A 21,625-nucleotide genomic window follows, 5' to 3' on the forward strand; every position below is an offset into this window, starting at 1 on the left:
AGTTCTGGATTACCTGGAAACAAAAGCAAAATCAAGCAAACAAGTAACATTGTCATTGAGTATATCCCAGCCCATGGTGAACCTGCAGCATAGAAGAGAACTGCTCCACAGACTTTCAGAGGCTGTAATCTTTATAGTAGCAGACTCTACCACAGAGCAACTGATGGGTTTGAACCTGCAACGTTTTGGTTAGCAGCTGCACCCTTAAGCTCTGGGCCACAAAAGCACCCTCATAGAATTCCTTTGACTAATTATTTTGAGGCCATGGTCACCCCTTGGAATCATCTGGATCCCACATACAGATATTATAATGCATTTTGGTTCTAGTAAGCCTAGACATTGAGGTAGTGGTGGGAGGGGTTACCTTCCGAAAGCTTCCCAGGTGGTTCCAATGTGCCAGTGTTAAGAATCCCTGAACTAAGTCTCTTGGTAAACTGAAAATCTCTTATTCAGATACGTATATGTTACGCTCTTATCGTTTTCCATGGTTTTTCTTTTCCAAACAGTAAGATAAGGTGCTTGAGAACTAGAGGTGGGATAGTAGAATAAAACATGAAGAAGATAATTTTTGTTAGAAAAAGGAACTCTAGATCAAGGAAGTCAAGTTATTGTAGAAAGCAATGAAGAGCTCAGAAAATCAAGGGCAAAATAAAGTGAGAAACTCAGTAAAGGTTATTAACAAGATAAAACAAACATCAAATTTCTAGCAACATCTGACCAAGCATCTTCTATCTTTCTATTCCTCTCAACTGACTCTTTATTTCCATGTTTCCAATGCAGGAAATAACATCACTTGCCAAGACCCAGTAATAGGTGTTGGGGAGCCAGGGAGAGTAATACGGAAACTGTGCCAATTCTCCAATGTCCCCAGCAGCCCTGGCAGTCGCATTGGTGGGAACATCACTTACAAATGTGAAGGCTCCCAGTGGATGGTAAAGAGAAATGATTGCATCTCGTCTGAAATAAACAGTCTACTTGACCTGGCCAAGGTGATCCACAAGTCTTTGACTCCAAACTCCCTGGGAATAACTGTCTGGGTCCTCTTGTTTCCCAGTCTTTAGGAAAATGCGCCTTGGGCTAGTTTGGGTTGCATTCAAAGCTCCTCTTATTTCTCAGTTTCCAAACAGGATGCAGTAATTTTTAAATGCTTATATATAAACATGGTGCCAATAAAACATAAGCTTTTCTCTAGGACTAGCTAAATACCTTGACTTTAACATCTCAATACCTTATTTTTATTACCTGTTAAACTGTGCCACTGCTACTGGAGTCAGGTGGTATCTCATTGTCATTTTGATTTGCATCTGTCTTCTTGCTGGTTATTTGGAGCATTTCTTCATGTGTCTGTTGACCATTTGAATATCTTCCTCTGTGAAATGTTTCCATGTCTTTTGTCCATTTTGTAACTGGGTTATCAGTCTTTTTCTTGTGGTGGCCCAGAAATATCCTGTAAACTTTCGTTATGAAACTCTTTTTCTGAGCTGGTATTACCAAATGTTTGTTCCCAGACAGTAGATTTTCTTTTCACCTGTTGAGAAAAGTTTTTGATGTGCACAGGGATTTAATCTTTAGAAGGTCCCATTCATCAATTTTACCCTCTTCAGACTGAGCATTTCTGGCTGTATTTGGCAGTCTCTTTATACCATACACTAGGCCTTCTAAGCTTGATCACAGTTTTGTTTGTCTCTTATGAACTTTATCGTTTTGGGCTTTGCTCCCAGGTTTCTGATCTGATCCCCGTTAAGTTGATTTTTGTGTATGGTGTGAGATGTGGATTCTGTTTCAACTTTTTATTTCTATTTTCTACAACAGGTACACAGTATTTTCTTCTCCTTATTGCTCTCCTTGTAATTATTTTGAGATCAAGCAAATAACTTTAATCTTTCCTAGCATGAGGTGCAATATGTAAAAGTCATCAATGCAAAAAAATAAAATTTGAGATTTATGTTTTCAGAAATCTGAGATGTCCTCAATCCTTAGCTAAACAATAGTTACATAAAAGGAGCTGCCCTAGGAATTAGAATATTTAGTGATCTACTTCTGAAAATCGTGGCCTGCTTCCAAAAACTCAGTGGCAACTAGAAGAGGAATTAGAAGATGGGGGATAGATTTTTTTTAAGGATAATCAGGAAGTTCTCCTTGGATAATTTAGCATCTGAGTTGGGCCTTAGTGGATAAAATGTAAGGGATGTAAATTATTTTAATTGAGAAATATATAAATTCAAGTTCAGAGATATAAATTCAAATTTGAGTTGGGCTTTGATCCCTGATCTGAGTACGTAGATGCATTTTCAGTGAAATGAGGCATGCAGATGTATCAAGTTCCATTTACTCTATCCTTTGATATACATGTGTTTAATATACATTTCTTAAATGCCTACTGTGTTCCGGAGAGCTCTGCTGGCATAGGCTGTAGGGAGTTGTGCTGTTAACCCAATGGTCTCACCTCTCTGACAGTTCAAATCTATCAGGGGATTTACGGGAGAAAGATGGAAAATCTCCTCCTGTGTGATTTAGAGCTTCAGAACTCCAATGGGCAGGTCAGTTATGAATCAGTTCCAACTCAACAGCAATGAGAGTAGTTGCGTCTTTTTTTACTATTCTGTACCAGATTAACTTACTCCCACCTTGTTGAAGTTCTGAAGAGCAAGGTTGTCAATTTAAAGACAAGCTGCTCCTGATCCAAACTATGATATTTTAAATTACTTCATGTGAAAGAAATTGCATGTGAAAAAGGGCAGACTGAAAATTAGTTGATGCCTTTGAGTTGTGGTGTTGTAGAAGAGTACTGAATATATCATGGTCTTCCAAAAGAACAAACAAATCTATGTTGGAAGAGATACAGCCAGAATGCTTCTTGGAAGCAAAACTTGTGAGTCTTCAACCCCGCCTACTTACAGATGGAGAATCAGTGAAGGAGAGAAAGTCCTTTAACAAGATGGATTGACATAATGATTGCAACAGTGGATTTAACACAGTGCAGATTGTCATTATAGGACAAGGGCGGCAAGAATTTGACCTGATACATACAAGGACACTATGAGTCAGCATTGACTCAATGATATGAACAACAACTGTATTGGACTTTGTGGGGTGTGAGGAAGATTAAAAGAAATACAACATTCAATTCGTATTTTTGTCTTAGAGGGTTTATATTTTAATTGGAGAAATCATATTAAAGTGTGGCATTATACAGCTGTTACAGAGAGGCTATGTAAAGTAAAATAAGTATTTCTGCATTCAAAGGAAAGAACTACTTAGGATTGGAGCATTAATTAGAGGCTTTATGAAGAAGACAGCTAATGTGCTTATTCTTTTAATATACATAGAAGTTAAATGGAGTCCCTGGATGGTGCCAATGGTTAGCATGTTCAGCAGCTCACTAACAGGTTGAAAGTTTAAGTCCACCTGGAAGAGGTGACTCAGACCACACATCTGATAATCTATTTCTGAAAAAGTTGGCTGCTGAAAATCCTATGGAACATGATCTTCCCTGATATACTTTGGTGGCTCTGAGTCTGAATCAATTCAATGGCAACTAGAAAAAGAATTAGTTTAAAAAAAATAATAGAGGTATGATTTTTATAGGTAGGAAGGCTGTGATTTGTTGCCTAAACCAAGACTCTTTTGAAAGTAAAAGGAGGCACTGGTAGTGATTAAACTGAAAACAGCAGATATAATCAGAATTGCTCCAGGTAAACTGGGGTAGGCAGTTACTCTAATCATCAGCAGACAAGCTACATGAGATATAGCAAAGAGTGGGAGGTGTGCCTCCGGAAGCCTATTGAAGTGCCAACTTTGCTGAATTGTAATCACATTCTACAGCAATCACATCTGCCTACATTCTTTTTTCACTCAGTCATCAGACTGGCGTAGCTCTTTCTATTACACCTCCATGTGTGAGGCCTTAGGTAATATTCCATCATGAATAGCATGCACAAGAGATGAGCAAGGTATTTCAACAGAACATGGAATGTTATAGCAAGTTCTTGCCAAAGGATAGAATAGGCAAGGAGCTCAGGTGAGAGGGTGACCTGGCTGGGTTACCTCAGAAAGACTTCCTAAGGAAAGAGACCTTTGAAACTGGGTGGTTTTTTTTTTTTAATTATTATTAAATTTTATTGGTTTTAATGAACATTTACAGAGATTTTGGGTTTTTATTCATTCATTGTTGCACTATTTTCTCTACCCTCCTCCGCAGTTCGTTCTTCTTCCCTCCCCCCGAATGTCTGTTTTAATTGTCCAATTGCCACAGTGCTTGTCAAAGCCAGTTCTGATTAATCTCCTTTGTCAGTGTGTCCTTTGCCATTCCCTATCACTCCTCCCTGAGAGAGACTTCACCCTGATTCATAAGGAAAAGGGGATGGTGTATTCTCTTAGCTACTTCCTGCTGAAAAGGGATGCTGTGGGTTTCAGGGTGAAGATCTTCTCTCACTACTCTAAAGGGCCCCTTTGGCAGTAGGAAACACATAGACTATTATGGAGATTGATTTTGGAATTTAGATGCACTGTTATTAATTGTGCTTAGCCGTACATGTTCATATCCTTGAAGATGTATCATGGAAGTGTTGCAACCTAGAAGACACAAATTTAACTAACAAGTTAAAAGTACATGAGTCAAAAATTAACAAGCAATAATATTCCGAGTAGAAGTTCTAGTAGTGGCACAAATCAAGTTACAGAGGGAAGGTGGTTCTTATAATAAAAGGCCTATAGACTAGCACTTTGTCTATTATAGTGTACAGGTTAGGAACCACAAGATGTAGAGGCTCAGCTATGTCATTTATGCTTCTGAAGTCCTGGAGCAAATTCCATCTACCACTGGGCTGTTTTACAACTCAGAAGTTCACATGCAAGGTAGAGGTGAAGTAAGGAACTTCTTATGAGGTTTCCTGTCCATTCCAACAATTAAGAGATAGTGAGAAGAGTTGGGACCTCAGAAGGCTGTTAGGACCAATTAGTAGGCTCTGTGTCCAGGAGAAAATGAATATACTTACCAGTAATGTTAATGCTCATCCATGGCTTTTCTGGGAGGATCTAAATCGTTGAAGCATCCTCCTTTGTTTCCAGCTGGGAGCTGGGGCCTGTCAGTCCTGTCTGCCACGAGGACCTGATGTGGGCCACCATGGCCAAGCGCCCTTCAGAGCTACACTTGGAACTGGGTCCTTTTAGATAGCCATGCTTACAAAGAATGAGGAGAGGAATAAGAGTAAGGAAGGAGCTCTGGCAGCCTAGTGGCAAGAAGCTGTACTGCAATCCTAAAGGCACACTGTTCAAATTCACCACCTGGTTTATGGGGAAATGAAGGACAATTTCCTGCTGTGCAGTTAACTGCCTCTGAAAACCCACCAGAGGGTCAGCTATGGGCTGGTTCTGACTCGATGATACACAACAACAACAAGGAGAGAAGCATTCTAGATTTGGGGGGGGGGGCGGATGGATGAACAAAAACCTAGAGGTTAAAGAGAGCCAACTAGGTTCCAACGACAGTAAGTATGACAGAAACTTCAGAGATTTAAGTGGTTGTTAAGTGCCAGCGAGTTAACTACAACTCATCATGCCCTGTAAACAGCAGATAAGAACTTTAGTCTACCCTGCACCACCTTCCTGATAGTCAACATTGTTAAGCCCATGGTAGAGTGGTAAATACGCCTCCTGAAGACTACCAAAGCGCCAGCTTTGCTGAATTGCAATCACATTCTGCACCAATTCTGCTTATATTCTTCCCCCCCATATTCGTCTATATATTCTATATTCTTTTTTTTTTTTCAATCAGACATCAGACTAACATGGCTCTTTCTGTTTCTCATTGTGTCAATCCATCTCCTTGAGAGGCTTCTCTTTGGCTGACCCTCTGCCTTGCACAGCATGGTATCTTTTCCCAAGGATTGACTCCCTTAATAACATGCACAAAGGACCTAAGGGGAAGTTTCTCCAACCTTACCTCTACAGAGCACTCTGGTTGTATATCCTCCAAGACAGGTTTGTTCGTTCTTTTGGAAGTCCGGGGGATAGTGAGAAATTATAATTTGAAAGGTAAATATCTCTAGTCATCAAGAACCTTGAATGTATTTAAATTATCAAGTCTATCTTGCATGTGGATTATGTGCTAGGTGTCAGGTCCCTCAAAAGTGAGTGAAATACAGACAGAAAGGTGACTTTCTCTATGAGAATAAACCTCTGAACATCAGAAGAATTCTGCTGAAATGTATGTAATAACCTTGACAGTGAGAATGGAGTGGAAAAAGGAAACTGGGGACGTGAGGGATCACGGATAGATCAATGGAATCTGATGAGAGGACTGAGTAGTAAGGATTTTTATTAATTTGGTTTTTGTTTGTTTGTTTGTGTTTTACAAGGCCTTGATCAAGAGCCCTTCTCAGGATGAAAAGCTTCCTAAATACCTTCAGAGTCTCTCGATTAGCACAGGCAAGGTGGAAAAGGAACTCAGTATATCCCCTGGTAATCTGGGAGCCATTATTAACATCCTTGATTTGCTGTCAACAGTTCCAACCAAAGTGAATAAAGAAATGATGACGGTGAGTTAATCATTGCAAGACTTTTACATCTTAGCTTTTCAACCCTGCTTTCGCGTTTATCATCAAGAAACATAGTTCATCACCATTTTTGCTCCTTCTCTAACTTTTCCAGAGTAAAGCAGTGTTGTGGATAGTACACCATATAGTCACATAGCATGCTTCCATAGCTATGACTTATGGATGTTGAAGAATTATTCCAAAATTCATTTCAGTACACTAAGAATTTTTTTTACACAATTACACTTTTCCTATTTGTTTTTACCCTTTTTAATTGAAATTGTACAATTATACTGGATTTTCTTTCAGTCACTCAGTCATTTTGTTTTATAATATGAATTGTAATTGATTTAAGAAAATTAATTGAAAGGTATCACCAAACCCTATTGTGTATTGTCTTTTCCTTCACCCAACATATCTATTAACTTTTACTTCCTCCTTTGCATTATTCATTCTAATAAAATTAATTCTTTTCGGATTTTCAGAAGAGAGAGGGATAATAGTTTTCCGAATATGTATAAAATGGGCTTCTCAAAAATTGTTGTTGTTATGTGCTGTCGAGTCACCTGTGACTCATAGTGACCCTATGTACAGCAGGTCTGAATCTTGCCCTGTCCTGAGCCAGTCTCACTGACTCCAACACACCTACCTCCATTGCCCCAGTTACTGTATCAATCCACCTCATTCGCTGTCTTCCTTTCCTGCACTGTCCTAGAAAACGAAATATTAGCTTTGAAGCAGAGTTCAGGAAGAAAGAAAAAAATAATCCATACCTGGTTATTCAAAGCAAGAGGCTCTACTGAAGGGATACATATATAAATGAATTCAGCATTACAAAGTTAACTAGCGGTGATGAGATAATCTGGAGTTGAGCAACATAGAGAAGCCATTACTACTTACAAGTCTAAAGGGAAAGCAGAGGAAATAGTGGCAAGTGAGAGAGGCAGCTGTGGAGGAGGGATTGCTAAACAGAAGCTCAGAGACTTGGAAGAGCACAGCTGTTGCCAGAGCTGCAGTGGGGAGAGAAAAGGGAGGAGTGGGGAGTGGGAAACACATTCCAGCTGGGCTCTTACCAGGTCCCGCCAGGGCCTCCTATTAGTAAATCCCAAACAGAGGCCAACTGGCAAGCTGACCGGGTAACAGAGTCCAAAGGGGTCATCTTCACAGAGGACAGAACAAGGCAAAGAAGGGGGAGAAACAAAAGGGAAATGATGAGCCTACATTTTCAGGAGAGCAAATCAAGCTGGCCGAAAGATTCCTTCAATGACACTTGTGTAGCTCGTTTGAATGCTCAGGTTTTAAGCATTTGAGATCTCCTCCACCTTGCAAGTCAAATCACATTCACCATACACTTTTTTTAAATTTTTTTCTTGTTTTTAAAAATTAATTTTAATGAAAGTTTACAGAGACTTTGGATTTCCATTCATTCATTGCTGCACTTTTCTTCCTGCCCAACCTCCCCCTCAGTTCTCTCTTCTATTTGAAAAGTAAAATTCATTCATTATTGTACAATTTCTCCCTCCAAGTCCACTCCACTATGTAGCATTCATTCTGGACTCCTGTCATGACAATAATACCTAATCATATATACCTTTTAAACAGTTCTCTTACTATACACTCTTACAGACATGAGATTGATAACAACAATAATAAAACCGTTAACAAATGTCTCTGCCAATCTATTGTCTTGCCTTTGGCAAGTGGTGGATAGTGGTTTCTATTATTGGTAACTATTGGAAGTCTTACAGGTTTGGGGCTCCACCCCCTGGCATAAGAGACCAGTCATAGGTGTTCAGTGTCTGAAATGCCTCATATTATCCTGCTGCCCTGTCTTCTTAGCAGTGCCAATACAACCAGTTTCCAGGGGAAAAGTGAGGGGGGGGGTATTTCCCCTCTTTGCTGTTGAAATAATTTATTTGGTTTGATCCCATGTCTTCTCGATTGCAGCATATTCTCTCCACAGTCAGTGCCATTCTCGGAGGTCCCACCCTGAGCACGTGGAAGATTTTGCTGCAACAACAGACCAATGGGAGCTCACGGCTGCTGGATTCAGTGGAGAGGTTTTCCCGCATGTTGCAGTCCGCAGACAGCACCGTTCTGTTCATCTCCCAAGAGAATGTGCAAATGAGGGGTATAGTCATCAAAATGGGACACTCAGATGACTACAACCAGAGCTTCGTTTTCTCAGAAAAGGACCTCTGGGGCAGCGTGGTCATTGACCAGTCCCACCTGGAAAGCTTGGAGACAGAGTCGTCTGTTGTCACGATGGCTTTCCCAACTCTCAAAACCATCCTGACTCAGGACATACAGGCAAAGAATTCTGCAGGAAGCCTGGTGATGACAACCACAATGAGTTATCCTCTAACCACAACCTTCAAGATTTCCATGTCATTTAAGAACAACGAACCCTTAGGCGGGGTACCACGATGTGTCTTCTGGAACTTCAAACTTGCCAATCACACAGGGGGCTGGGACAGCGAGGGGTGCTATGTTAAAGAAGTTCACGGGGACATCGTCTCCTGTACCTGTGACCACTTAACCTCATTCTCCATCCTCATGTCCCCTGATTCTCCAGACCCTGGCTCCCTCCTGAAAATACTGCTGGATATCATTTCTTATATTGGGCTGGGCTTTTCCATCTTGAGCTTGGCAGCCTGCCTGGTGGTGGAAGCTGTGGTCTGGAAATCAGTGACCAAGAATCGAACTTCCTACATGCGACATATCTGTATTGTCAACATTGCTGCCTCACTTCTCGTGGCCGACACCTGGTTCATTGTGGCTGCGGTGATCCATGACCATCACTATCCGCTCAGCGACATGGCCTGCGTGGCTGCCACCTTCTTCATTCACTTCTTCTACCTCAGCGTCTTCTTCTGGATGTTGACGCTGGGCCTCATGCTCTTCTACCGTCTGGTTTTCATCCTCCACGACACAAGCAAGTCCATCCAGAAGGGCATTGCCTTCTCTCTGGGCTACGGCTGTCCCCTGGTCATCTCTGTCATCACAGTAGGGGTCACCCAGCCACAGGATGTCTACACAAGGAAGAATGCCTGTTGGCTCAACTGGGAGGACACCAAGGCCCTGCTGGCTTTCATCATCCCGGCCCTGATCATTGTGGTCGTGAACGTGACCATCACGGTAGTGGTCATCACCAAAATCCTGAGGCCTTCCGTCGGAGACAAGCCCAACAAGCAGGAGAAGAGCAGCCTGTTTCAGATCACCAAGAGCATTGGGGTCCTCACACCACTCTTGGGGCTCACGTGGGGCTTTGGGCTCGCCACCGTGTTCCAGGGGAGCAATGTTGTGTTCCATATTGTGTTTACCCTCCTCAATGCCTTCCAGGTAAGCTCTGAGTACATGGCTCTCGGGCAGTCTCCAATTCTGACGGGACAAATCAACAGTAGAAACACAAACAGGAGTAGGAATGAGGAAGGATTTTAATCGAGAGGAGGCCAGCTGTAAAGAGCAGTAATTACAGAGACTCAGCGAGGTAGAGTGTATGCATTCCTCTGCTTCCATGGAAGTCCATGCCTTTTATCACCAGCATTATAATTTGTTATAGCCTGGAGAGGCTCCTAATGTCACAGGCAGGAAGGAAGTCTCTTCCCTACCCTGGATTTTTCTATTTAGTCTGCACTATCTTGAAGCAGTTTATTATTGCCTAAATGAAAAGGGGACTGACTATATAACCAATCCTATCTCCAGTTCATTTCTGTAAGAACTCAGCGAGCTCTGGCTTTGTGGACAGAGAGATTAGCTCGGGCCTCCTCGTCACCACGTCTCTACAAGCAGCTGCCACCAAGTGTGACTTGCAGCAGCTCCACATGTTTCTGGGCTGAACTACACTCCAAAGGGTTTTCAGTGACTCATTTTTTTGGTTTTTTTCCAGAACTAGTTTATCAGATCTTCCTTTTGGGGTGCCTCTGGGTAGACTTCAGGATCCTTGGTGGCAAAGTTAAAGGAGCTCAAATGTCATAAATATGTTCCTTGCTAACCCTAAGACTGTGCATCTCCATTGGTCTCCATTGGTTCAAATCCACCATAAGTCACAGCTGCAAACACCCTGGGGGCGGGGGGGGTGGGGGAGGGAGGAGTCAGAACTGACCCAACAACAGTGAGTGAGTGAGTGAGTGATGGCATGGAGAGTAACGGGTCAGGCTTCTAACCAAGATGTTGACCGTGCAGATCTGTTAGACATTCTTTGAGAAAAAGATGGGACATTTCCAGCAAAGATTTATAGCCTTGAAAACCTTACGAAGGGGTTGCTATGAGTTGGAACTGGCTTTCTGGCAGGAAGTTTTGAAATTAGGTAGACTTGAACCTCTAATCATTCAATTCGTAGTAAAATTGTTGATCATTGCACCAACACATCCTGGTTCAGCGTAGGTATCCAGTAAATGTTTGGTGAATGAAGTGAATAGTTTGTATTATATAGTAGTTATGTGGAAATGGGTGCCGATGAGTAAAATAGCAAATGTTATATGTAAACACTCTGCTAGATAATGCAAAAAACATTTTTTTAAAGACGTCCTTTTTGCTCCCTTTCTTGTGGTGCATAACTAATTGTAATGTGGGCAGATTTCTAGAAGGGCTGTAACAGAGGTATACAGATAATAAGACTTTGGAGTGCCAGGAATGGGGTGATTAATACTGACTGGACCGGTGCTACAGACAGGGACACTGCCCCAGCATGGAGGGTGCTGTGAGCTGGGGGAGGAGGCAGGGGGTCTGAGGGTGATGATAAGACTTTGTCCATTAGCCACTTGTTCTAAGACCGGGTAGCCCTGTCTTCTGCTGCTGGGCCCATGACTACAAGCTAGTAGAAGGCTTGCATCTAATGAACTTCATAATAACACTTAGTTGAAAGAGACTTATCTAATTCCAAGCTTCACAAGTCCATAATAAATATGTGAAGAATACTGTAGATTTAAGTGTGGTTGGTATCATAACCAGTAGGATATTCAGTTCATGATTATTGTTGTTAAATGCCATCAAGTTGTAGACAACTCATAGCAGCCCTATGAATGAAAGACCTGAACACTAGGATAACTTTTGTCAATTCTCTAAGTTCATAAAGCTTCCAGAAGCAAGCTAGTTCAGAAGTGAATGCCACTCCTGCTTCCAAGTTTGTTTTAATCTGGAAGCTCCACCAAACACTGTCCACCATGGGTAACAATTACCGTATTTGACACATCAATGTCACAGTGTTCAGCATCACAGTAACCACGAGTTACTGCTCGTAAATGGACAGACCAGTACTATACCACTTAGAAGAACGTTTGACCAAAACCAATTAAAAATCAGTTCATGATTAGGGGGGAAATATCACTTAAGGTCCTTTGGTATAGACCTACTACATATTTTTTAATATTATCATGTCCTGGATTCATTCCATAAACTCAAATGTGGAAAGAGGAAGCACCAGTTCAACACAAGGTTAGCAACAATCCCTAATTTATTGAGCAATAGTATATATAATAAATATCATATGTTTATTATTATATATATGTGGTGCTTTAGTGGCCTAGGAGGTGAGGAGCCATGCTGTCAATCCAAAGGTAGGTGGGTCAAATCCACCACCAGATCTTCCAGAGAAAAATAGGGAATATGCTTCTGTATGACTTACAGCCTCTGCAAATCTGTTGGAGAGACACTTCTGAGTTGGTTCTGACTCCAGGGTAATAAGTTTGATGGTTTTTTAGAATTTTATGTACCACTACTGTCAAACACTGTGACACTGATGTGCCACATGTGATAATGGTTATCATGGTGGACAGTATTTGATGGCGATCTCTGATTAAAAAGCAGGACTGACATCCATTTCCAAAATAGCTTTCCTCCGGAAACTATTAACATGGACAAATGACCAAAGTTATACAAAATTCACGTCTTTTGTTCATCTATAACTCGACGGCACGTAACAACAACTGTCAAGTCAGTATTGACTTGTAATGATCCAATAGAACAGAGCAGAACTGTCTCATAGTGTTTTCAAGGCTGGATAACTTTATAGGAGAGGCCATATCTTTCTCCCACAGAGTGGTTGGGGGGTTTGAACCACTGACCTTTTGGTTAACAGTCGAGAACCTTTACTAGAGCACCATTAGTGCCTTGTTTTAAGTTATGTACATATAATTATATATATATATATACACACACACACACATTTATATATTTCTCAATTACAGAATGTCATTAAAATGCATTTCTTCCCAATCTTTTCCCCAGGGATTATTCATTTTACTGTTTGGCTGTCTCTGGGATCAGAAGGTAAGGACAATGACAATCATGCTTCTAGAATTTGTGGTGCTCACGATGAGTTGTGTTGACAGTTTCTTCTTTTAAACAAGGTACAGGAAGCTTTGCTGAATAAGTTTTCACTGTCAAGATGGTCTTCACAACACTCTAAGGTAATTCTTTGCTTTAAGGTAAATTTCTATTTTGTATCCTAATACATTTCACTTCTACAAAATCGCATTTATCTTCTTATAAGAAATGTTCATCTTAAAAAAATAAATGTTCATCTTAGCATTAAGGTCATTGGAGTTGAATGTATTGCATCACAACCCTCTTTTGTTCCACAACTACTGTTTTTAGCGTACATTATTCCATTATTTGGGTTCTTGCCTCTTCTGCCTTTAAACACTCCATGGCACTGTCATTGAGATGTCACCCTCACTTCACATTGGGATTTGATTAGCACAGATGACCTAAACTGAAGGTTAAATGCAAACTTTCAGTGATAAAAAGCTCCTAAGAGAATTGAAGACATTAAAAACATGGTTTGGGGAAGAATCATTAATAGGATTTTCTATAGTTAATTTTGTAAAATACTTAATCTTACCAGTTGATAAGCAGATTTTTACTTGTACCAACTCCGTATGTGTGAGAGTCAAACTCTGCTCGATGAGCTTCCAGTGACTGACTTCACTAGACCTTTCTTCTGAGGTACTTCTGGGTGGACTCAAACCACATAGCAAATACTTGCATTACCTAGTGACTGCAGGCAAGAAATATTACACAGGAATATGTTTTGCTGCATGTTGGAAGATACTTGAAAACTAGTAAAGCATTTATTTTTAAATTCTTTCTCTAATATTGATGTTGGGATTTGAGTACCACAACATAGATAGATTTCCTGTTTGCTTTATTTGTAATAGAAATCCAGCCATTTCAGGTCTCCTAAGAGAGTAATTAGGGAGTTGTCATGGCCTGGTGGTAAGAAGCTGTGCTGCAATTCCAAAGGCATGTGGTTTGAGTCCACCAGCTGTTCCAAGGGAGAAGGATGGGCAGCCTCCTGTTGTGTGGTTTACTGCCTCTGGAAACCCACTGGATGATCAGCTATGGGTTAGTTCCAACTCAACAGCACACAACAATAGCAGCAAGAGAGGCATTAAAGAAGCAGCGCGTCACCACTGTTGTTAGATGCTGTCAAATTGGTTTCAACTCATAATGACTTCATGAAAAACTAACAAAATACTTTCTAGTCTGGTACCAGCCTCACTTTTGTTTCTGTGTTTAAGCCCATTGACACCAACACTGCGTTAATCCATCTCATTAAGGATCTTTCCATTTTTCACAACTGCTCTCCTTTACCATGCTTGGTATGACCATTCATTCCACCATCTACTGTTGTCACATCAATTGCAATTCATAGTAATCCTATAGGTCAGAGTAGAACTCTTGCTAAGATTTCTGAGGCCGCCTTTTCTTCCATAAAGCAGCTGTGGTATTTGAACTGCCAGCCTTAATGGTTATTAGCTAAATATTTTAACCACTCTGCCACCAGGGCTTCAGATGTAATTACTTTGTTATTGTTAGATGCTGTTAGGTAGAGTACAACTCATAGCAACCCTATCTATGTAGAACAGATCTGAACCCTGTCCTATCCTGTGCCAACCTCACTATCTCTGACACACTTAAACCAATTGCTGAAGTCACCATGTCGATCCACCTGGTTGAGGGTCTTCCTCTCTTTCCCCATCCCTCCATCTTTCCAAGCATGATGCCCTTGTCCAAGAAATAGCCTTTCCTAACAACATGTCTGGAGACTAAGGTGCGCCTGATACAGGCCATGGTCTTTGCAATCACTTGTTACGCATCAGAGAGTTGGACAATGACTAAGGAGGATAGAAGGAGAATTGATGCCTTTGAGCTATGGTGCTCAAGAAGAGTATTTATTGAGAGTACCATTGACTGCTAGGAAAACAAACAAATTCATCCTGGAAAGGGTTAAACTGGGTGGCTCCTTGGAGGCAAGGATTCTGAGGCTCTGTCTAACATACTTTGGACACGTTGTAAGGAGAGACTGGTCCTTGGAGAGAGACATCATGCTTGGGAGGGTGGAGGGACAGTGCAAGAGGGGAAGACCCTCTATGAGGTGGATTGATTCAGTGACTGGTAATTGGGATGGGAGTGTCAGAGGCAGTGTGATTGGCACAGAACAGAGCAGAGTTTAGGGCTGTTGTACATAGGGTCGCTATGAGTCGCAAGCGACTCGACGTCACATAACAACAACAACATGTCCAAAGTAGGCAAGATGGAAGCTTCACCATCATTGCCTCCAAGAAGCATTTTGGCTGTATCTTTTGTAGGACATGTCTGTAACCACTAGATGGCAGAAAATTAATTCTCCTCCGTTGGTCTCCTATAAAGATTTGTAACCTCAGCAACTAGATGGGGGGAGGGGGGCTGGTGACGGTTGGTTGGTTTGTATTTACATTGGTCTAATAAATTTGCTCTTTGAAACTGTCTTTTTCTCTCTTCTAGTCAACATCCCTCGGTTCAGCCACACCTGTGTTTTCTATGAGTTCTCCCATATCACGAAGATTTAACAATCTGTTTGGTAAAACAGGTATGTAATAACTTCTAGAGGTCCCTTCCTGGCTGACTAGAACAAGCTTACCCTGATGGGAGCCCTTCACTTCCACCTCAAGCCCCTTAAACACACATGCATACATATCTCTCATACCTTCACTTGCAAGGGACTCATTTGCTAAAAGGTAAAGTATAGAAGCTAGCTTCATTTTCCTAAACCACCAGTAAGCTTGTACACAGGGCCTCCCGTTGACAACCAATAGTAACTCATAAAGAATTAGGTCTACAGAACCTGGATATGCCTTTTAAGAACTGCCTTTCAAAATTGCATCAGTAATGAAAATGAGGTACTTTAAATTGATGGCCTTTTCAAACATAGAGCCTTTTTCTACTTCATATGAAATGGAAAATGATAGGTGCCATTTCTACGTCACAATGTAGCAAAAAATTCATTTAGAAAACCGTACTATAGGGCCCCAGGCTATGGGGTTCTTTTCCCTTTTTAGGGTGTGTTTGTTTTTCCACCCTGACATTTACGAGACTGCATGTGGATATACGCAGGATCATATTAGCAACATGTGAAGTTAAGATTTAATATGTATGGATAAAATTCTCACCTTGGAAAGAGGGACTGATGGCTTCTGGCCTCACTATCAGCTATTCCAGAAAATTGAATGCCCACCAGATGCCATCATCTGCCTATGAAAATAAATATGTAGTAAACATTTTGTTGTTGTTATTTGCCATTGAGTCGGAACCAACCTGTAGGTGACCCTCTACTGGGTTTTCAGAGACAGTTAATTGCATGGGAGGCAATTGCCCATCCTTCTCCCACAGAGCAGCTGGTGAATTTGAACCATGTGCCTTCAAGACTGCAGCACAGCTTCTTACCACTAGACTAGATTTAATGTGCACAATTAAAATTCCCACCTTAGACATAGGAAATAAATAGAAGCAATGACTTTACACAGTGGTATCAGCTTTTTTAGCAAATTGAATCCCTGTCTGATGCAATCATCACCCCATGAATATAAGCATCAAAATCCCTTCCAGCTTCTTGATACTGGGCAGATCTCACACTTTCATACATGAAGAATCTAGAAATGTGTCGCTATTACAAACCAAGCCCTTTCATATAAAAGTCAACTTTGGGAACATTTCTATATTTCTAAAATTCCAAAGTACATGGTATTTTCCGTTTTCATGTAATGAATGATGTGTGAAAACTCAAGGACCTTCATTTTTTATCTTAAACAGATTCCATCCGTTGTGAAAGGACCACACATTGAAGGTACATTAGAACTCTATGACCCGTTGTCAGCACACATGTGCTATTTGCATTCACGTGAAAATGATGCAAACTTTATGAACTAATTCTACAGAATCATAATTATGCAATGAGTAAGATGACATCAGTGTGGTTTCTGAGGCAGTCAGTTAAATTTCAGTGTGGGCACTCTTTCTGTAATCAACTGGGTATACCATACTGAGATTCCTGGTCTTTGTCACTTCACATCTTCCCAAGGCTCACTGACACAGCTTCCCCTTTGGCTCCTTCAAGAGTTCCTTAATCACTGTAACTTTCGTTTATGTTGTTGGCAGCCCCAAAGACCCCTCCCAGACAATGAAGGAAACCTTATTAACGGTGGCAGTTCATGAATGTGATGGTAGGGTGGGCACCATGTCCCTGTTCCTGATTGTGCCCAAGCCACACTCCCTACTTTCCCCTAACACTCAACCCCTGCCTTTGTGCTGACGTGAGTCTGTGTGGTTGCTGGGGCTGCCCTCCCTGCTGCACTGGCTCTCAGCACGTTTGGTGGCCTCCCTTGACTTCTCCTGGTCCTACCTTTCGTCTCCTGTGATTTGCCCTTTCTGTGATTTGCTCTTTCTCCTCTCTCCAACCCTTTGCATTTCAGCTGAGGTTCCAGATCCTTCCCAACAGCTTTCCTAAGTCACCATTAGCCCAATGGAGTACCCCATTGCATGGAGGTATCCCATGCAGTTGTCCCCCACCAATGCATGGGGTGGCATGAGGAACAGCTGCCCACTTTCAAGCCTTTCTTTTGTAGAACTCTGGCTGCTGGTATGACATGAAGTAGATATTGCTTGTCAGCTGCAATGCATGCTTGAGAGAGGCAGCCTTGTGTGTCCCCTGCATCTCTGGCGTTTGGGAGAATACCAAGCATGGGTTTATTTCCAGGCTTGGCCAAGCTTACCTGACTCCTGCACAAGGGCTCCCTACCGGACCATTAAATGAAGCCTACACCCTATTGGCCACAAAGGCCTGTCTTTAACATTGGATGGTGCTCTCTTTGCAGGAACATACAATGTTTCAACTCCAGAAACAACCAGCTCATCCCTGGAAAACTCATCCAGTGCCTACTCATTACTCCACTAAGAACTGGAACACCCAGCCCGTCTGGCTTCTTAAAATCAGTCCGTGTGCTCAGAAAGAAGAAAATCCTCCCAAAGCCGTGGGTTAAGCATTTACTCGGCAGGCTTTTCAGGAGCTGATGCTGAAAAGACTTTTTCATTAAAGGAAGAGGCTTTCTTTGGAAAGACAGACTAATAGTCATTTCATTGTTCATTTTTACTTCCCTCCATTCTTGTGTGATACCAGATGTGTATAGTATTTAAGTGAAACTCAGATCTCCTCCTGAGCTGACTTCTTTGTCTATATTGTAAAATACGATCTTGAAGAGACATTTTCACTTTTCAAACACTAGGCACAAAAACAAGCTCATATTATAGAAATAATAAGTAAAAGTACCGAGCAGGACTTTCCAAGGAATTCTAATGAAGGAAGAAAAAAGGGAGGGAAAAGAAAAGTCTAAGGAAAAGTGACATTAAGGACCATATGTTAAAATTTCCATATTGATGATGTACTATAACCACCCAGATACTATGACCTTAAGAGTAGAAAATAACTTAAAAATGGAAATGAAAAATAAGTCATTGGGAAAACAGTTTGATATTTTTGTAGTCAACAGAAAAAAGAGAAAAAAAATAAGAGACAGTGGAGGAAACTGAAAGGAAATTATATTACTGGGATGTTCCAAATGGGTAATAATATTTTCAAGAAATCAATGGCAGGAAAGAGCAGTCTCCTGATGTTAAACACATACAGATCTCGCTTTGTATGTTAAGGTTTGAGTTAAGTGGAATGAATCTGCAGAAAAGTAAGATAGATATGTTTTATCAGACCTAAGCCAAAACAAACTGCTGATTAAATGTTCTATAACCAGTAAACTCCTAGAGACAGTGTGCATCAGAGTAGGCTGTGCTTTGTGAAGATTTCAATGGCCGATTTTTGAAAGAAGATCACCAGCCGCTTCTTCTGAGGCACCCCTGGGTGGACTCAAACTTCCAACTCTCAGTTATCAACCAGCATATTAACTGTTGGCACTATCCAGGGATGCCAAAGTTTCTATATTTTATGAGAAAAGCCATATATTTTGATTTATTCCATATTTTGAAGACAAAAGTGTTTATTTTTGATACTTATTAATTACCAAAGTTGACATATTGCACTGGAGACAGAACCAGCTCTCATAGATTTAGCAGCTTTAACCAGGTACTTCTCTGTGCATTATAAAATAGATTTTAATAAGCTTATTCTGCATTGTATATTATTGTTGTTATTGTTACTATGGTTTGAATACTTGGTGTGTTGTATAGTTCACTATATACTATTTCTTTCAACTTTTAAGTGGCCAGACCAACATATATTCAGATTTTTTTTTTAATTATCTAATTTGCGTTTTTTTCCACCTGCTTGGAACCTTGGATGGGACACTGCCAAAGAGAAATTTTATAGCTGGTGATGCCATGATTCAAATGACACTTGAATTTATGAAAACACGGTGGAGTTTTTTTCCTAAAAGAAGTGGTTTTTTGTGAATTGTGTGCATGCATTTTATAAAATATTCTAAATATTTATTACATTTGCATCCATGTTAAAACGAAACAGGAAAAAAAAAAACCAAAAAACTAAACCGGGTGCTGTGGGTACAGTTACCTTACATTCCAAAGCAAATGCTGTTCTTGAAGGAAAAAATGAGACAGTAAAAGATAAAGGTCGTGTGGTCTTGATAACAACTCAGCATATAGAACCTTTAAGAAGATGGACTGAAGAAATTAAAATTCATATTGAGGTTTGAAGAGTTTGCTTTTAATATTGCCCTTATTGTTTTATGCAGTGGAATCAGAACCAACTCATAGCTCACTCTCTGGTGGGTTTTCAGAGGCTGTAAGTTGCATGAAAGAAGACTGTCTTTCTCTCATGGAGCATCTGGTGGATTCAAACCTAGTGCTTTTGGGTTGGCAGTACAACTCTTTGCCTATTAATAGCTCTTTAAATGTATTCCTCGTGTTTTTAAACTTTAAATTTTATTTTTTCTCTCTTGTTCATGGAAAAGAGGAATAATAATTTATTTGTAGGACGGATAGGAGTCCTAATAAGGGTTAAAGAAGAATTCCTTATTTCCATACTTTTGAAAAAATGGTGTTGACGTTTACTCCCACATTTGTGTAAGAATTGCTGAGTCATTTCCTCCACTCAGTAGTGCACTATTTAAAGTTCCTAATGGAAATGAACAGTAGGCTAAGAGTGCAGACAAAGTTCCCTGAGGAATGAACCACTTGAGAGAGAGTACAAAGAAGAAAGAGCTAAGGGTGAGGCAATGGATTAACTGTTGGACTTCTAACCAAATGCTTGGTTCAAATCCATCAACTACTGCAAGAGAATGTTGAAGCAGTCTGCTTCTGGCAAAAAAGACTTGGAATCCCTAAAGGGAAGTTCAACACTATCCTATAGGGTCACAATGAATGAGAGATATTGAATAGTCTCAATGTCAGCATTTTAAAAAATATTGTTTAACAGAAAGAATGTCTAATGTGGAACTGTGTGTACATTGTTTCTAGAGTTACATTAGAAAAAAGAGGCAGGGTTAGGGCAAAATGGTAGCCTGTGAGTCTTTACATGATCCCTCAAAGAACATTCAAGAGGACGCAGGAGATCTCAGATTGAAAAATACGAAAAGAGCAAGGCTTGAACTTGAACTTCCGCCAAGCTCAATCACTTAGGAATCCTTGTGTTCGGTGCTGTGAACAGGAACCTCCATCAACTGAAATGCTATAGAATAAAGACCTGGGCCTCGACTCACATCATTAACCAAAGCAAGTTGGCTTATCCCCACCACATATGTACATGAAAACACACAGACAAGCATATGCCACCATCTTTCAGGCCACAGTATTGGATCTATTTAATAAAAAAACAAAAACATAAAAGCAACTACAGAAAAACTTGGAGAAATACTTTCTAGTGTCTAGTAAGAGACATAGTTCACTTCTGTCCTTTCCCAAGAAAATCTTAAAATAGTATAATTCAAGTATAATTCAATAGTATAATGTAAAAGAGAATGGGAGTCCACAATTCTGTAAATTACATGAAAGTGGAGCCTTCACTTAGCCCTGAGGTCATCAATTCTCTATCAGCAATGTATGCAAGGCCATTCTGGGGAAGGAAGAGGATTTGATTGTGATATGGGCATAAAGTAAGACCTGTGGACTTCCTTTGTAGAGGACACAGTGTTCTCGTGTTCTTGGAAGCCCTCAGTAAGCCAAGTTGGTTCCATGTGCCAAAATAATTTTCCTTTAAGGGAACTTCCATTAAATTGGTTTTCTTCCAAAGAGGCCCTGCGTCACTGGATCATTCACAAATGAGCAGTTAATATAAATTACAGAAGCAATCTCTTCTGGAACATTATAAATCCAGAACAACACATCTTTCAGCTCTTAAATAAGTCAGTATCTGTCATCCTTATACCCATTTTTTACTGGCTTCATGGGGGAAGAAAGAAATTAATGTTCATGGTGTTTTGGGCATGTCTGTTGGTGAGGTCAGAAGTAAATAGACACACGGAAGTGGCAGTCTCTTGTTTGTATGGGAAATGTTAGAGATAAGTGTTGGAAAGCTTTAGTTACATGGTGATGAGAATGATTATAACCACAGGCAAGGACAAATGGGAAGCTGAGGAATCATTCTGAGATGAATGGAGCAGAAAGTCATGGTCATAGCTGAAGCCAAAAAGGGAATGAATTTAACCTGAGAGTGGTCTTAGAAATATGGCTTGAGTGGGATGCATTTTATTTATCTTTGATGCAGGTCTCAAGATAGGGTTTCTGTATCCCAAAGTGAAAGCCTGTTGACCCCGGCCAACAGCAGATTCCCAGGTGTCCAAAATAAAGCTGGGGTTTGGAGTTGCCCT

The 21,625-nt window shown here is 40.6% G+C and overlaps 1 protein-coding gene across 1 annotated transcript in view; it reads left to right on the forward strand.

Annotated features, from left to right (window-relative positions):
• Positions 1-17,751, forward strand: part of GPR116 (G protein-coupled receptor 116) — a 61,855-nt gene extending 44,104 nt beyond the window's left edge. Inside the window, exons 13-19 of the mRNA XM_006882126.1 lie at positions 781-989; positions 6,360-6,539; positions 8,484-9,878; positions 12,765-12,806; positions 12,887-12,946; positions 15,306-15,390; positions 17,672-17,751. Of these exons, the coding sequence (XP_006882188.1) occupies positions 781-989; positions 6,360-6,539; positions 8,484-9,878; positions 12,765-12,806; positions 12,887-12,946; positions 15,306-15,390; positions 17,672-17,751 (2,051 nt within the window). The remainder of the gene's footprint in view (positions 1-780; positions 990-6,359; positions 6,540-8,483; positions 9,879-12,764; positions 12,807-12,886; positions 12,947-15,305; positions 15,391-17,671) is intronic.
• The last annotated feature ends 3,874 nt before the right edge of the window (positions 17,752-21,625 follow it).

Source organism: Elephantulus edwardii, unplaced genomic scaffold (assembly GCF_000299155.1).
Source record: "Elephantulus edwardii isolate Elephantulus edwardi_28Jun2011 unplaced genomic scaffold, EleEdw1.0 scaffold00017, whole genome shotgun sequence".
In the NCBI taxonomy this organism is placed as follows: Eukaryota; Metazoa; Chordata; class Mammalia; order Macroscelidea; family Macroscelididae; genus Elephantulus; species Elephantulus edwardii.